We start from the raw sequence: 19,231 nt of genomic DNA on the forward strand, positions 1-19,231 counted from the left end.
TAAAAATCCCACTAAGAATTCTATTTATCCAAGCAATATAGTATATTATATCCCGGCTCAGCATGGCCGGGTATTTAGGGCACCCGACTGGTATTCTGAGGGTCGCGGATTCGAATCCCTGTCACACCAAACATGCTTGCTCTTTCAGCTGTGGTTGTGTTATAATGTGATGGTCATTTCCACTATTCATTGGTAAAATAATATCCCAAGAGTTGACGGTGGGTGGCGTGACTAACTGCCTTCCCTACCTTAAAATTAATTATGCATTAATAATTTGTTTCTTTAGGGTTGGAAGATGAAACTCTGTAAAGAATTGATAGAAGTTTAGTGAGCTATGTTGCAAAGTCCACAGAAGAAACAGTATGGGAATCTACAACATTGTTTTGTTGGAGTACCACTCAACAGAGGTTTTCTCATTGCGCTTAATTCGGTGAAATATTTTATCAAATAGCCAAGGGCATGTTTATTACTAATCAAGAAGCAGAAAGTTCAGCAAAGATACTCATCATTAAAATGATTTAAAGATTTGGATTGCCTGTGAGATTTTACTCAGATCAGATAAGAAACTATGAATCAGTCTCATTTGTGAAAATGTGCCAAATCTTTGAAATAAAAAAGTTAAGAACAACAACCCTTCATCCATCATTTGATGGCATGATAACGAGATTCAAATATACATTCTATAAAATGACAGTACATGAAACTACAGGCAACACACCATTTTCACTAATGTTTGGGAAACAACTCGAAGCGCTATTGGATTTTCAGTACTCATATGTAGAGGATAGTCATCCAGCAGAACCTTTTCACTACAATGAATGTAGTAATTATATATATATACAGACACACACAAATTTCACCAAAATAATAAATACCACCTGGTGTCACCTATTGAATGGCTTCACAAACAAAAATTCATAAAAATTCCACACTTTGGCGTTCAAGATTCAGACAATGAGAAAAATAACTTCAGTTTGTGCAATAACAATTTATTTATCACAGAACACGATTTTAAATAAAAATACTTTCTTCACAACAAGAACATGAATTTCACTAACTTTGTGACTGAGATTTTAATTACATTTTTAATGATATAATTTGTAAATATAATACTAAAAAATGAAGTTATTAAAAAAAATACAGTTTATATCAGCACAAACTGGACACTTTTTTCTGTGCAGTACTTCCCGGAAAAGCCCCTTTTCAGAAAATGTCATTTTTTCCAGTTAGGTATAAATATCACGATTAGTAATTAGTAACATAAACGGCTACCATAGGACGGTATTTCTGCTAATAAACAGAATATGCATAGAGTCTAAGGAGAAAAACTGATGACTTTACTCTTAAAAAATGTGAATCAGCAATTGATAAATTATAAAGCCACTATAATGTTAATGTTGATAACACATTATTTCAGTGAAGTGATTTCAAATAGCTATACAATCCCTGCTGCAAGAAATGATGAACTTCAAAGTTAAATAGGAGTTGTAAAGAGCTATATGCTGTACTGAAAGAATCAGTGATGTAACTAAAAGGCTCCAGAAAGAGAGACAACCCATTTCAAAGGTCATCCCCCATGACCGCCTTTGGAAGCACATAGATGAGAGAATCGCTGAGTAACTTTGGAAAATACTTTATTAGGAGAAACGTAAAAAAACCCAACAAAAAAAAAGTAAATTGTTATGGTTATGTAGACTATAAGTTGGATTATTTGTATCAGATAATTAAAAAGGAACGCCAATAAAAGACCAGTGTTACAACATTATTTATAATGTGTCAAACACAACACTCTTGCCATGCTTAGAACCAACGTGACTTACCCAAGTGGCGAGTACACGACAGTTTGTTTGTTTTAAATTAAGCACAAACATACACAATAAGGTATATGTGCTCTATCCACATCGGGTATTAAAACTGTTTTTAGAGGCGTGGATCTGCAGATATACTATGTGCCACTGGTGGACCTACACGACAGACACAGTTATGATACATCACCATACATGCCATCAATTTGCATAAATAACAATTGATAAGCATAAATTAAGAAAATTAAGTGACATTCAATTAATATACAATTTAAGTTATTTACAATTTAGATTTTATGGCAATAATTAAAGCACAGTATTATTTATATTGTTTTTACTTTAACATTGATTAATTATTTTTAATTTATCATTTTTAATTATTGTTATCAATTTGAAATAATTTTACTATGTTTCGTAGGACCTGGTGAACATGCACAAAGTAATTTGTTTTTTTCCCCGGCGCGCGAATCCTCCAACCATACATGGCGTCGATGGGAAAATATGTCAATATACTAGGTCCTCCACCGACGGCGATGGCGAGTAACCCCGCCCAACAGACGGGCTTAAAACAGATGAGTAAATTTTTACCTCCCTTTCCCCTAGCTGGGTATGCGAAAATATTGTTATTTATTCCAGCCGTTTTCGTTCCGTAAATAAACTTTTAAGAAATATACAGTTTTGTTTTCATTAATATTTCTTTGAGAAAATATGTTTTGAGCTAATTTTTATAATAATAAATATCATCCGAAACTAAACTGAAAATAATCCTTCATATTCAGTATTTATTTGTGAATGGTTCGTTCGGCATGGTATTATCTAATACCGCTTAACTTCTGAATTATTAAACATGCTACTGTCATTTACAATGTTTAGAGTGCTGAAGAAGTGAAAAGCGTGACTGTTGAAAATCTGATGAAGAACATCGGGGATTGGTAGGACTTTTAAAAAAAAATTGTACAACATGTATTGCCTTCAATGGCTTATACCTGTTTTATTGATCCCGAAGCCCGTAAACCCAGCACTTCTGCAGAATCACATGATGTTCATGTTTCTTTATCTTACTGGTTTCTTTCTGGAGAGAAAACCATGTACCATATGTAGTATTGTATTTTTTGCGGCTGTTTTTCTAATATGTTATAGTGGGATGGAAAATTGCATTTTTTCGTTTTTTACAGATTGCAACTCTGTCCGTTGTGGTAATAAAAGTTAGTTTAGTCAAGGGACCGATACACAAAATATATCAGCTAATTTAAGTAAAGCTGTAACCTTTGACATAATATATAATTAAGAATTGAATTAGAATGGTTCTGTATTTCTAAAAAATCTACTTTTCATGGAGGAGATGAAAAACATTTATATTATGGCTCAGCTGAATTTCTGAATATCAGGAATAATGTAGAAAAGTTTGAAGAGTCAAGTTATTCGACAGTACAGTATAAGTGAGAGGTTGTATTTCTTCAAGTTCCTATAACTTGCAAGGTACAGAAACTTTCCAGAAGCTCATATTTCAAGCTTTTTATCATGGAAAAGAAAGTAGTAAGCACATGTGAAATAAATACTGTGTTTAATCATCAATATACTCGAACATAGATATACTAATTACTATAGTGAGACAGTAATTTGTTTCGAATATGTTTTGTTCCTTAAAAAAAAAATCGCCTTGTGTGTTTAAGTAAAAGTCATCTTTTAAACAAAGGAAGTAAATTATATTACTAATAATGAACCACGTACCTTTTATATTGAATATAAATTAATACCATAATTTAAGATATCTTATTCTTTAGGGAAGTGAACAAAAATATTTTATTATACATCCTCACATTACTGGATTGATTTCTGTATCGTTGAAGTTATGAAGTCATTTACATTTGATTGGAAGCACTGTAAACTATAAATAATTAAATGATTTTGAAAGAAATTAAGTGGTTGAAACAGCGTTTTGGACAAACTTTAAATCGTTGAAAAAGGAAATATTAACAGTGACAGTAAATGTTTTGAAAGTTTAGCTTTTAGAAACAGTCTATTTTTAGTGAAGTACAAGTAAAAATGTGTGTTTAAGGTATTAGGTTTGAAAAATGTTAGAATTAAGGTTTTAGAAAGTGTTTGCAAAATAAATATGTATAAATGAATTAATGTTTAACAGTGCTGTACTTCCTTAAGTGTGATATTTTTACTCGGTGGCTCCAAAACATATTATTTTACATATTCTAAGTCACTTCTTTAAAATAGCAGCCTCTTATACATACAACACTATGTAACAAAATTTTTACTTTTTCTTGTTCCTGGGCAGAAAGTATTATTTCCCAGTTGCTTATACCTAAAGTAAATGGAAAAGCCCTGTTTTTCTCTTCAAACTTTACTTTTGTGACCTGGTTAAATTTGAAAATATCATTACCCAGGTCACAAAAGCAAAGTTTGTTTACCCATTTTCCAGAATATTACAGATAGATTCAGTGCAGAGTAGCTGATGGAGAATTTTCTCGAGCTTAGAAGAATTTTCAAGAACTTTATAGAATGTTGTAAAACTATTGAGAATTTTCAAGAACCTTTTAGAATTTTCTAGAACTTTCCATAGTAATGTATATATAAATACAGGGGCTCATCACTCACCCCATCAGTTTAATGCTAGCTGCCATAGTGAATACATAGACCTATTTGATTTTATCAGAGATGGCATCAAGAAGCTACAAGCATTCTCCAGATGCATTCTGCTATGTATGTGGCCAATTTATCAAGACAAGTGAAAAAGTACTCTGTGACAGCATCTGCTAAAATGTGTAAAGCCTTCAAGGGATATTTTGACATGCCTGTGAGGGATCAAGACAAACCCTGAGATATCATTTTATCTGCAAGCACTACTGAAAAACTGTAGAAGGTAAGACGGACAATTTTTGCTTGCTTGAATAGTAAGATTTTATGTTATACAAATTTTAGACCTTTTAAAATTTAAATATTTTTAAATTTAATTTCCTATAGTATAGAAAAAAATATCACATCAAAAATATTTTGCATGGACCTCTTACACATTATTTGTGGATGAAATAAATTTATCCTTCATAACAACAATTTTATTTTGCTCTATTACAGGATGGTACAGAAGAGAAAAAAGAACCATGAAGTTTGATATTCCAAGAATTTTGCATGAACCCACTGACCACTCAAGCAATTACTACTTCTGCATGGTGGATCCTTCCAAACAACGGGCTGGCAAGAATGCATCTGCTATCAGATGCTTCCATCATCCATCCCCCCCAGTGCCACACTGCCCTGAGCTCCCTGTACCCACTCTGCCAGATACGTAAAAGTTATTTACATTAGTTGCAAATCTCAAAAAACTACTCACTTCTAAATATTTTTGTTCATTTTTGTATAACATTAGTATAAATACATGTAAATCTTGATTCATATGTTGTTTTTACATAGAAAATCGGTTAATTTCTAAATTTCATTATCCAGGTCACAAAAGCAAAGTTTGAAGGGAATAATGGCCATTTTCTGTAATTTTACAACATAAGCAATTAAGAAGTAATACATACTATCCAGGAATAAAATTTGTGTTACATAGTGTAATTAATTAAACACACAATAAAGTTAAAAAGGAAGTCAAAAGAAATAATTCAACACTACATGAATGTTGAGTGCTGGCAAGTAGGATATGTTCGTAACTCACCAAGTGTATCCCTACAGTTTTGAAATCTGTGGCTTACTTTTATTTCGTTGTTGTTTTTTTCAGAAGTTTTTACACATCTCCAGGAAGAACTTTATATACCCCTGGGAATATGTGTACCATAGGTTGTGAAACACTATTTTCACTTGTAATAATAAACTTGGTTCTTGTTACAACTTCAAAAGTTATGATATTTGTTTTAAATGGGTAATAAAATAGAGTATCACGGTTGAAATAATTCTTGTGTTGGATTTTGTATATTTGCTTCTAATACATATAATTATATTTTGTGTTTTTAGAGTATAGTGAACTTGTTTTAAGTATGGGTTTGCTTATATATTTATGAATTCTTTTTTTTATTTGGTAAATTCAGATATTATCGTTTAATTATTTAAAAATAAGTGTAAATGTATATGCAATTTATATATATATATAAAAGAGAAACAAGGTGCCTGAGTATCATTCAGTCCACTAGTTGTCCCCTTCTATAAAATAAAATAATAAATTGTAAACCCTTGAATTTACAACTATTAAAAAAACTTAAACAACACATTATGTATGAATACCTTTCCAACAGAATGTTGAAATAATTCAAACTTAACAGTATAAAACATAAATCAGACAAGCAGTTAAATAAGTTTAATTCAAAATATTTCTGTTTAAGAAATATTTAAGAACAAATATTTTCACTTCCAAAGCATAAACCTATTGCTTTTAATATTAAATAATTTTATCTCCATCACTAAAATGGATAACCTATAGTAAGACCCTTTGCAATTTTGAACACCTGAACTGAGATCATCCCTCTTCTATGCTCTAAGGAGAACAAGTGCAAAATTCTGAGCCTGTCTTTGTTTTTCTATATAGCTAAAAGAGATGAACTGATTTATTCATCCTGTGTAATAATTACTTGGGTATTATAATAAAAAACTTGCATACTGTTGCATTAAATATTCAAATTATCAACTTTCCATTTAATTTTAGAAAAGTATTAGAATTTTAATCTATTATTGATTAAAATGGTATTTTCTACCAATATAAAAGTTGGAACTAAATTATTTGGGGCATGTCTGCCAGTTTCATCGAATATACAGGCACTTTAAAGAAGATGAGTACTGTATCTTAGATATCAGGTATGATATATAAGGTAGAAATAGATGTGTGGCCCCTTTCAGGAATGTGCCTTCATTCTGGGTGGAGGAGTGAATTACTCAGCAGGGTAAAAGACTTGACATATTATCAAGAACATAAGTAAAGCAACAGTTGGACTAGTAAGACTTGAGTGACAGTCTTCAAAGTAACAGTGACATTCATGTTGGAGATAATATCCACCTAAATAGGCCAAGCTAAGTAGCAGAGTAAACATTTGGAGAAATTCTATCTAAAACATTTCATCAGAGAAAGTTTAAATTTGGATATTGATGAAAGTTTGGAAAATTGTGGAATGAACAATGATAGTTATTAGGGTATAGAGGAGAAAGAGACCATAATTTAAATAATAATTTTCAAGATAAGTACAGTATATGTAAGAATAAGTTTAATTATTCTTATATTAGGACTATTAAAAGTAGAAACAAATCCAGATCTCAAGTTGAAAAGGAAGATAATATACTAGGAGTTACATTTGAATTACTTTGGTAAAGAGTATATTTTGAAACTCAAAATTGGAGGTTATCCAGTAGTGACAGACTTTTAAACTATGAAGTAGAGTGAGTCTCATGATAAAGGAATGAGCTGCATTATGTTGAGACTGAAGATATATGAATGTTAAGAGGTCAAACCTAAATTGGTTGTGATGAGGGCTATCAAGGGTAGAAAGATTTTATTTTGCTGCTGTGGTAGGCCTTCCACCTTAACAGAGATTAATGACAAATTATTTAGTAGGATTAGGACTTTCACTGATAAGGATACTATTGTGATAGTTTTGGAACACTAATTTTAGCCATTATTGATTGGGGCTGCATGAATCAAGTAATGAAGGTGAGAGGTATAGTGAACTGATTACTAAATGCCCAAATAACTAACCAGGAAAGATGCAGTTTTATGGTTATTGTTAGCAACATATGAGAATGAGATCATAACCCGAATTATGGGGAAATTTGAAGAAGAGTGATCAGTGCATAATTAGAGTTTAGGTTTGATGTTTTCTACATTTTGAAATGAAATTAGTTTCTAATTTTCAGAAACCTTACTTTGTGGACGTAAGATAAATTCAGTCCTGAAATGGCTTTTTACTGCTCATGATTGTAATATCAAAAATGATTTTTCTTTACACATAAAACAAAGCAACTAAAAAAAACCAAAAAGGACAACTACTTTTGATATATACTAAGTGTAGACTGTCGAAATACTAACTTCTCTTAATCTATATTTCACTTGAGGTTTGATTATTCTAATTTCTTCACAAAAAAATTCTCTAGCTTTGTATCTGTCGATTCCCACCACAAATGTTTCCTTAATGGAATCTTTCAATCCTTTTTGTTTTTTGTGAAATACTCTACATGTACTTGCCATATTCAATAGAGACATGAAAGGATATACTTTGATTTCTAAACCTTCTGCCATTTGTGTTCCTAAAGGCTAACATTGTTTAAAAGACTCTATTTTCATGTATTTCTGTTGGTTTCCTAATATTTTTTTGATGAAGTTATTTTGCTTCCAAAGTAGGGTGGTTCTTATTTACAGGTAAAATATCAGGGTAAAAATTCTAAAACTCTCACCCACTAATTTTGTTCCATTATACAAAAAAAAAAAAATTAAATGTCAAACTTCTCCAGTCTCTACGAGGACTGTTCAAAAAATACGCGGACTGTTTGAATTACGCAGCTCCAGTTGATTCCAGGGGAATTCGCTTGGTGTTGCTAGGTTTGCACAGATCAGCTGATTACGATGCCATTTCCCAATTGCAGATATCTTCGTTTGTGTATTAGCTACGTGGTTTTAAGTGAAGTGCAATTTTTTCGTTTGGCGGATTTCAGATTGAATGACCTGAAGGAGCAACGACTTGCTGTGAAATTTTGTGTTAAACTTGGAAAATCTGCGACTGAAACTTTTGCTATGCTTAACATGGCTTACGGTGATGTTGCTATGAAGCGTACTGCATGTTTCAAGTGGCATGAACGTTTTAAGGATGGTCGACAGTCCATTGAAGATGATGAGTGTCATGGACGTCCTTCCACGTCAACTGACGACCCACACGTCGACAAAATCAACACCCTGGTGCGGGCAAATCGACGTCTGACTGTCAGGGAGCTTGCTGAAGAGTGTGGGATATTAGTTGGATCTTGTTACGAGCTTTTGACCGAAAAATTGAAGATGCACCGCATTGCTGCGAATTTTGTGCCACGCCTGATGACGGACAAACAAAAAAGCCCATCCCGTCCAGGTTTGTCAGGAACTGTTTGATCGTTCAGAAGAAGATGAAAACTTCTTGTCAAGGATCATAACACGTGATGAATCATGGGTTTATGGTTATGACATTGAAACGAAGGTCCAGTCGTCCCAATGGATGGGTGAAACATCCCCCAGACCCAAAAAGGCTCGCCAAGTTCGATCCAAGGTCAAGGTGATGCTGACAGTTTTCTTCGATGCTAAAGGTGTTGTTCACCACGAGTACCTCCCCGAAGGCTCCACAGTGAACCAGACTTACTACATTGAAGTTCTGAAACGTCTGAGGGACACCATCCGTTTCAAAAGGCCAGAAATGTGGAGGAGTGGCGACTGGTTTTTCCATCACGACAACACTCCAGCCCATTCAGCCCTCAGAACTCGAGAGTTTTTGGCCAAACACTCGATCACTGTTCTTCCCCACCCCCACCCCCCTACTCACCTGACCTTGCTCCTTGCGATTTTTTCTTGTTCCCCAAACTCAAAAGACCCTTGAAAGGAAGAAGATTTGAGACGATTCCCGAAATTAAGGTAAATGCGATGAAGGAGCTGGAGGACATTACAAAAGAAGCATACCAGGACTGTTTCAACAAGTGGAAACACCGTTGGGATAAGTGTGTGCGTTGGGGAGGAGAGTACTTTGAAGGGGTCCCAGACCTGTAACTTCTAAATAAAGTACATTTTGTTTTATGATGTCAGTCCACGTATGTTTTGAACAGACCTCGTAATTACACCATAATATGATTTTGGTGTGATTAGTCACCTTTGGGTTGTTATTGTTTCGTTTTTGCTGTTAGGAAAGCATCTTCTGTAATCCTCTACAACCAGAAGTAGGAATTCTGTTCTTTTTTTGTTATGATGGCATTATGTTCTTAAGTGTCATTTACCACATTCAAGTGTTGAAGTACCTGTAGTCCTCTCTGAGCTTTTATGACTCAGGATCATAATCCAGAAATCTGGATGGAATTTCAAGGCACCTGAAAAAGTCTGCTTTGTTTTTTGTGGCAAAATCTTTAATTGCTCATCTGAAATATTTTCAGTTATCTTGATATTCACTTGGATAAAAGTTAAAAAATTACCTTTACACTCCAGATAAATAGAATATATTTTTATTGAAACCAATGTTTCATCTTTGCAGCTTCTTCAGTGAATATACAAAAGTGTTTGATACTAAAATATTCACTAAATTATAAAACTGCTTGTAATGTCTTGTTTCTTGAGTCTGTCCTAACGAGCATCTAACAATGTATAAGATATTTTTTCATTATTGTTCTAATATTACAGTTATAATACCAACTATGTAGCTGTACAAACAAATGACATTATTACATAATTAAAATATATAAAATAAAAAAGAAAACCATAATATGTTTTATCATTCTCTGAAAATACAAAAACAGAAAATAGAAGCTGCCACAGAAAGATAAGTGAAAAGGATACAAAGCTTACTAGTAGTGTTAAAAACAGATTGTAAGACTGTGATTTTTTAGATCAGTGTTGGCTAAAGTGTATCTCATGAGCCTCATGCAGCTCTCTGAAGCCAGTGGTGCTACTCATGCAAGACATCTGACCATTCAAAGATCTTAGGTAAGAAGCCTAAGTAACTTTTTATTAGTTGTAAACAGGTTGTCCTAATACAAACAGAGAGTACAATTTAAATACTTGTATGCAATGAACATATTACTCAATATTGAATGAATACAGTATGTTCTGCACACAGTTACCTTGCTTTTTGAACCTTTCTTGGTATAAACTGTAGCTGTAAGCTTCTTGAAATCTGGTTGGTAAGATGTTTGTTGTGATTCTTTCAAGCTCAGTTAAGTGTTCGTCAGTCAACAAAGAGCAGTACTTTGATATAATTAGCTTCATTGTTGAATACAGAGCCTTGCAATTATGTGAGGTAGTGAATATGGAAACCAACCTTCGGGCCTACTATTTGATATTTGAATATTTGTCTTCAGGAATATGCTTCCAAAATTCTACAGTTCAGTGACAGCTGTTTTTAAATTGTTTTAATCCTTCATCCTCCTGCAGTTCCATTCCAAGATTTGGTAGACCACGTTTTTGATGTGCCACATTTGTCCTGCTTCATTTTCTCTGACATAGCATTGTTTATTGGCACATTTTGTTTGTGAGAATGATGAGTAAAGTAATAGTTCTTTCAGTGTTTTACCTGATTTGTGCATCAATTTTCAGTTGGGATTGTTTAATGGCTTTACGAATCTCATAAAAAACACTGACACAAAAGCTTGCATCAATATCCTTCATGCAATAAACTAATCAACCTAAACATGTAAGAAATGAAGTATAATAAAACCCATATTCAAAGCAAAGCATGCTACCATGTTAGTACAATGATTAAATCACATTTTAAAAAAATGCTTTTAAAAAAGTGGTATGGACAATTGTTAGTTGAAAATGTTAAACACACAGTAACTCTGCTGTTTTATTTTATCTTTCATTTCTGATATATCATCAGAATCTGGGCCAATTATATGTTTAGAAATGGCTGGTGTGGGTAGAGGAGCAAACAACGTTTCAACCTTCTTTGGTTATCGCCAGGTTCACAAAGATGACCAAAGAAGGTTGAAATGTTGTTCCCTCCATTACGAGTGCTTTCTCTACCCATACTAGCCGTTTTTAAATATATCATTTTCTCTACAAATGGGTTTTCTCGTCATCATGGAGAATCTGGGCCAGGCAAAAGAGGAAAAACAATTGATATTTTGAGGTTAGAGATCTATATAACATTGTGTGTAGCTAGTACTTTATCAAATAAAACTCAGTTATACAGTTTGATAAAATTTACAAGAAAATTACCTTTACACTCCAGATATTAAGCTTAAAGAAACCACAAAGGTGATACGTTGGTTTAACTAAAATATATTCTTGTATATTTATCAGGAGTTTAAAAGTAATTTTTTTCCATAACGTTTATGAAAGTGTGAAAATCTTTCCAGATAGTTATAACCATTTAGACAAAATTACCCACAATAATTTACATATACATGTATTGCAGTTTAATTTACTAAAACAAAATTTGAACCCAAGCAGTTCCATGCAAAAGCAATTTAATACCACAATCTAAATGAGAAATGTGATATACAAAATTAGGATCACCCAAAACACATGAGGGAACTAAGAAAGGAATCAGGGCTAACAGCTTGGAAAATAATTCATTTAGGGGCAAAGATGGGCTTGGGTTTAATTAAGAATTGGTTCCAAGCACTTACTAATGAAGAGAGGGAGCAGATAAGAGAAACAGATGGGATGATTGTGTAAAAGACAGGAAATAACTATAATAGTTGTAGTGACTCTAGTATGTAGAATAAAAGAATAAATAGGAGTGTAAGAATATTTTTATGCTATCCAGGAGTGAGAGCTACAGGATATAAGTGATAAAACCACTGATAGCTAAAGGTGCTTGTAACAATGCACATTTTGTAGTACATGTTGGGACTAATGATGTAAGGAGCATATTGATAAGTATAAAACAACAATAAGGAAATGGGTCATAGTTTGATTTTGTCAGGGATATTGCCAAGAATAAATTGTGGGGATGAGAAACTAAGTAGGTCATTAGGACTAAATACCAGGGTTAGATCAGTATGTAGGAATTAGTAAACAGGTCGATTAGGTTTGTAGAATAATTTAATGGAAAAATTAATATTTTTTTTTTCGGAATCGATGGTAGATTTATTAAACGAGGGCTAGACGGTTATGTTAGTAAAATAGGAAATATACTTGACAGGAAAACATAAATACATTTTAAAACACATGACTAGTTTCTACTATAGTGTTAGAGTATTAGAAATAAAACTGAATTCAAAACAGTTTATAAACTGTGAATTTTGATATTGTGGGTATCACTGAGACTTTCATAAGAGGATTTTATTTTGAAATATCATGCTACAAGTTCTATACAAGAAATAAATTATTAAAAAAAAATGGGTTGGGGGAGAAGTAGCTTTGTATGTGAGGAGTGAATTGCATTCTGTTGAGCTAGAGCATATTAAAGAAATTAGCAATAAGGACGAGTGAGATTCCATTAGTGTTAGTGGATATAAAGGGAAAAGCCTTATAACCAGGTTAGAATATGGAAATTAATGAGAAACTGTATAATAAGATCAGTCTGGCAGCTGAAAAAGATGCTATTATGAGATTTATATTTTAATTTCAGGAGTCTGATTGAGAAAATTTTGAGTCTGACAGGTGGTGACAGAACCTACAAGAAAGGAAGTTATATTAGATTTAATGTAAGCATCCAATGTGTATATGATAGATAAAGAGTTGTGGTTGGAGAGCATTTAAGTACAAGCAACTATTTCACTGTTAGGTTTATGATTTTACTACATGTAGAATTGAAGTATAGTAGATACAGCCTAAACCTTTATTTGCCCTGCCATTAGGAACAGATATTGTAGCTGTAAAACTCTACGTGGGCAAGGCTTCTCATCACAAATACATTCCTTGGAACAAATGGGAATTTTAACAAAACTTGAGTTAAAATTCAAACTCCACCTAACTTTTCTATATATTCTCACAGTGGAACATCACCATTGCACCCCATTTCTGTTGAAGGTTTTTCAGTTATAATTAATGGATGTAATGATCACAAACTGAATGAAAATTCAAGTCTCAATGCAATTTCACACCGATTTCCCCCTTGCACTTTTTCTTTGTAAATTGAAAATTTCCTAATACCATTCATTGTACATTTATATCAGTGTAATACTAAAGATTGTTCAGTTAATTATCTTCATAGACTCACTCAAAATTGTTGAATGCTTTGGTATTACAAGATGTTTACAACTGTTACCATGACTCTTCTATCTGTTATTAATCTTGTTTCTGTATTTTTAAAAAATAAAGTTCTAATTTCTAGAAGAAAAAAGTATTTTTATGCATAATGAAAGTGACGAAAAATATATATTCATCATAGTGTTAAGTTACAATGAAAGTTTCTCAACTAGGTAAACCAAGTTACATTTTATATTCTAAAGATGAATTCTCAGCTCATACTAACCCCTCAACTTGAGTATATCGTGAACTTCAAGAGATTGATGGCACAAACACAGTCTAACAAGCCTTAATAAAATATGTGGTAAGTGAACTTTTCTAATCCAGCTATTATTGTTGAGTCACAGAAATTGAAATAAATATCATGATATGGGAAGTCAATGTAACAAACCTGATAATGTATTTTAATTGATTATACTTGCAGGCATTCAACTGATTTAAACTTCCAAAGTATAATAATAGAAAGAGTACTTCACAATGCAGTACTTTTCAATACACAAATCTGCGAGTCATATCCAACCACAGCTAATATAAAATAGTAAAACACTGGCCTTTAGAAAGCTCTTTTCTAGAGGACCAGTATTTTATAGAATACAATCATTTCAATACATTACACATGTATATATATATTATTACTAGTTACAAATAACTTTTTAAATTTCAGTTACTTCTCTTAAGACACAAAGCAGTAAATAAATATAGAAAACAATGATCTCCTTTACTTACAATATTTGTACTAACTTGCTAAGTCCTGTTGAATTTTATAAGAGGAATATGTACAGCAAAATAATTTTGTTTTATATATGCTTTTTGAAATAAAGAAAATCATAAACTACTATACCAGAATTCTACTGTAGTGAATCTGCATTTTGGTCTAACATACATTTTCAAAATGCTATTTTACTCACCCTTACTAATTAATCTGTATTTGGATCTAAAAATATTTTTCAAACACTATTTCACCTTATCCTTTCTCTGTGATGTACAACAGAAAAGATGGGTTTATTTGTGAAGATATTTTCCAAAGGCTGAGAAATCATGCAGGGAAAATTCTGAGCTTTTGATTGCTTAACATTTCTATGAACAAAGTAAGTACATTTAAACAAGCATATCCAAAGAGGGAAGAGATGAATGGGACCAATGTGTTTGATTCTATAAATATAATAATATCTCGGAACATAAATAAGATGGGAAGTTCTTATTTTACATTCTAACTTGTAAATATTGGTAATTTGAGTTTCTATTTCTTAAAAAACTACAGACTTTGCCTTTGGACATCACAAACATATAATTTAAACCAAAGAAGCATTCAATATACCACATGGTATGCAAAAAACCAGTATTTAGGAACTTGTGTTAATATTAACATTTAAATTAATTATCTATTGTAGATCTAATGAACGTAAGGTTTTTGGTGTTTATGATGGTATCAGCCTGAGCCATGTTTAGTTTATTTTTAAAAACTGGTTTAAACTATAATAAATGACTACCTACAAGATTTTCAAATGTATTATATACAAATATCTTTAATGACATTTATCAATGTAAAGTTAAGTTAAAATAATGTTACTTAAACATATAAATACAGTACCAAAAACAGTTCTAGAATACATTACTTTTTACTTTCAAATGTACATGCACATGATGATGGCTGTGGCTGAACAGACTGATTCAGTGTCAAAATTACAAGTCATATCCATAGAAGTAATTATTTTTCTTGAAACTTTATGAACTATTGTGAAAGAATAACTGTGGTTGTGGAATAAGTAATAAGGATTTTTAAGTTTAAGAGGTATTACAGAATGTATGATAAATGTTTATAACTGTGACATACTTAATTCATGATTCTTAATATACAGAAGAGTAATTTAAATAATAAATAAAGTGATAAAAACTGTACAACTCAATAACTCGAGCACTTTCTAAAGGTGGACCTTCCTTCTTCAGTAGCAAACTGGAAATCAAAATAAGTACCATTTTGTACCCAGGTTTTTTCAACCTGCATATTTTTCTGATGCAAAGTTCCATGATAGTTGTTTTAGTTATTATTTTATTCTCATTTCTCTTAAACCCACATTAATATACAGAACTGTAAGCATCTTGTTTCTCTTTAACAACTTGTGTGCTTATCATCTGAATAAAGAATTAACTCTAAATTCAACAATCAGATGGTTGCAATGATATACAGAACTGTAAGCATCTGTTGTTTATCTTTGGTAAAACGTGTGTATAATCTAAACAAAGAATTACCACATCTAGGTTCAAAAACAAATTATAATATCAGTATGTTGGACTGTAAGGACCTATTGCTTCTTAATGAATTGTGTGTTTATCATCTGAGTAAAGAATTAACATAGCTAGATCCAACAATCAGCATTTTGTGAAAGAAAACTTCAAAAAAGTATTACTACTGCAGCTACATAATACATGAATAATGTTGTGTTATTCAATAGTTTATTTTGTGGATTCTGCTAATAAATTATTGTATTTCATATGATTAACCTTGTTTTATAAGATGAATGTATAAATTGTCTAAGATACTGAACCAACCTAACTTGTGAACCTGAACAAATAGTATGGGTGTGATATATTTGTCCCTGAGGCAATCACAGTGATTTATGATAATATTGTGTTCTAGTTGCACTGACTTTTTTTTTACCTTTTCCTGTACACAATTATATGATTAGTGCTAGCTGAAAATAAGTAACAAGTGTGTTGAAATAAAAATCCTAAAATGTATTGTTGAGTAGTTTAATGCACTTATTTTTTAATATCTTTTATGATCTAATCAGTTTATTTTACACTAAGTCTTTGATAAACAGTCATATAAAATTGTTTTCTTTTGATACCTATACAATAACAATGGAACAAATCCTACTCATCTGAAAACCCCTGATTAGAGTTTTCATAAAATAAAAAAAGTGTTAGTTAAACTTGAAGTGTGGTAAACTGACTGACATCTAGTTCCTAGTTTTGTTTTTGGATTTTACTCATTATTGAAATCACATCACAATTAATACATAGTATAAATATCCACTGGAAATACTGTTTAAATAAAGTTACGATATGACAACCCTACAGATCCAACTATAGTATACAGATGCTAGGATATTTCAGTACCAGTTGCTGGAATTAAGTTTTGCACCAAAGTCTTAAATGTATATATTTCACTGACATTTAACTTTGTTTGTACTGTTCTAAGGCCTGAATACACTTGATTCACAAAATAACAGACCATAGACAGTTTTTGGTAATTCATTCATGGGCAGAGAAAGAAACTGAAGAGATTTTGAATTTGGTATCCTACAGACCAAACGAATGAAAGATAAATCGTGGGATCTATTTACCTTCTAATTCCATTTCTGTTGCTAGAGTTTATAATACATTCTGATACTGTTCAAATTTTTTTTATCTCAAATATTCTACTAAAAAAAAAGTCTAAAACAAATTTTTACAATTGAGAAAGAAATTCTTTACTTGCTTTGTTTGATAAACTGTGGTGTTTTATTGACTGATATGAATTTACAAACGATTTTGTGTAATGCCAAAAATAAAAAAGCAAGAAATATAGTTCATAACATTTTAGACCTCACTCCATATTTTTGACAGGTAATTTTATCATTATCATGCATCAAATACCTTGGTTTAATGATAGTACTATTTCAAAATTAAATCTGCTTAAATGCAACTATCTTAAAATTCATAAAACATTTTAAAATTGGTTTCATAATGTGAGATTTTGTACTATTTCGAAAATTAAATCTGCTTAAATGCAACTATCTTAAAATTCATAAAACATTTTAAAATTGGTTTCATAATGTGAGATTTTCCACTAAAACGGCTTTTATGTAAGTTCTGTATCAGATTACACTAATAAAAATGAAATTTGTTTCCTTATAAACACTAACTGAAAACCAAGCATTCAAGCTCAATATCGACATAGATGACTAGTGTAACATAAAGAAACACTGGATATTATTTTTACACTATTCATATGGGTAGGGAGTTTAAAAAATGGTTTACATGGGCGACAGTAAAATAAATACAACAAACATCTTATTTATTTATATACTTTTATTTTATCAGAAAAAATCAAAGGACAGTATCATGTGTGTCAGTTTAATCCTGGTACTCTAGTCTGAGACACAGTGAACATGGGGATTGATCACCATGTACCTTTAGAATGGTGGTCAAAAGAGCCAATACAATTTTTCTATTAATACTTCCCCTTGATAATTCAAAGCAACTAAATGTATTGTTCCAAAGTGTATATATTTCCAGCTCACTGTCTGCTTCCATGCCAAAACTTAGTAACAATATTTTTTAATGATGTCCATCATGAATTACACTACAAAATATTCATCCTTTAGTACATTTTTCAACTGAAAGAAATATCTCTATGTTAAATAGCACAAAATAGTTACCCTTCAAATGTACTTGAGTAAAATTATACATTTTTTCACAAAACTGTCAATATAAATATAAAACTATAATTGGGTTAACAGGGTAAGCTAGATTATCTACTGTAAACAGTTTCATATTAAATACAAGTTATAAATTTGCCAGAAATAGACTTTTAGTTGTGTCACAGTTATTGCTTTAATGTTTAATCATGCATTATATATATATATATATATATATATATACACACACACACACACACACATACATGCATTTTTGCATGGGGGAATTATTATTAAAGGTGAAAACACAAGTTTTACTGCAAAAAACAACTACATAAAAATTTCCTCAATTTTTAACTGATTTCTTTTGTTACCGCTTTTCATGTCTGTATGTATTTTGTATAATTTCTTTCCTATGCCTGGAACAAGACAGTTGTCAGTTAGTGTGTGCTAATAAATATGCTGGAGTTTTATTGGGTCTTTCATTTTGAAATAAATGTATTTTAAATATTCAGGTTATGGTGATTCTGATTATAAACACCTTAAGCCATGATACAACCACTTCTCTTAATCATTTACCTTTTTCAAAAGAAAAAAATTTTAAATGCATTGTTTCTGTTTTCCTAGAATAGATTTATCTTAATAAAATCTCTTAAAATCAAAGTTACTCACCAGATTTTGCAGTCTTACAGAAAAATAAATTACTATAAATGTACATGTGCCATAACACTGATAGTACCAAATTTGGCTTCACAAAATTTGGCATGCTGTTACACAAGTCCTTTGCAGACAAAAAAATCAAAATTTTCAATTAAGTATATTTATTTGCAACTTTGTTCATAAATATATAGAGTAAGGGGGTTGACTGGTCTTTATGAAAAGTAATTTTCATGTTAAAATAAAAGTATTTTCTTCATCTGAAACTTTTCAAACATCATTTGCATAACCTCTAAAATTTCTACATATGATTTTTTTTCCAGAAAAATTTTTGCACTGTATCTGTTATTTTCTCTACCAACAATACTATATTGGGTGGGTGGATTTAACTGACTTTGAATTGTACAAAATTAAGAAATAAACCTAAATTACTCTTTCTTTCTTTTTTTTTTCTAGAATGACAGAAATAGTAGCTATACTACAACTGTTTATTTTAAGTACCTTATAATTTG

The 19,231-nt window shown here is 31.4% G+C and overlaps 1 protein-coding gene across 6 annotated transcripts; it reads left to right on the forward strand.

Annotated features, from left to right (window-relative positions):
* The first annotated feature begins 2,268 nt into the window (after positions 1 to 2,268).
* On the forward strand, positions 2,269 to 16,398 carry LOC143230466 (protein GVQW3-like). 6 transcript variants are annotated; one of them, XM_076464074.1, is made up of 3 exons: positions 2,269 to 3,341; positions 4,474 to 4,680; positions 4,893 to 16,398. In XM_076464074.1, exon 3 carries the CDS (start codon positions 8,362 to 8,364, stop codon positions 8,875 to 8,877), a length of 516 nt encoding a protein of 171 aa, XP_076320189.1. In that variant the 5' UTR covers positions 2,269 to 3,341; positions 4,474 to 4,680; positions 4,893 to 8,361; the 3' UTR covers positions 8,878 to 16,398. The 6 variants fall into 6 exon arrangements, with proteins under 6 accessions (XP_076320189.1, XP_076320190.1, XP_076320191.1 ...); XM_076464075.1 differs by having other exon boundaries at positions 2,269 to 3,284; XM_076464076.1 differs by having other exon boundaries at positions 2,269 to 2,737.
* The last annotated feature ends 2,833 nt before the right edge of the window (positions 16,399 to 19,231 follow it).

This window comes from Tachypleus tridentatus, chromosome 10, assembly GCF_004210375.1.
Source record: "Tachypleus tridentatus isolate NWPU-2018 chromosome 10, ASM421037v1, whole genome shotgun sequence".
Lineage (NCBI taxonomy): Eukaryota > Metazoa > Arthropoda > Merostomata > Xiphosura > Limulidae > Tachypleus > Tachypleus tridentatus.

What these genes read in the sequence shown, in the direction of transcription:
- LOC143230466 (XM_076464073.1), top strand. Translation starts at nt 8,362, where the DNA reads ATGCCATTTCCCAATTGCAGATATCTTCGTTTGTGTATTAGCTACGTG.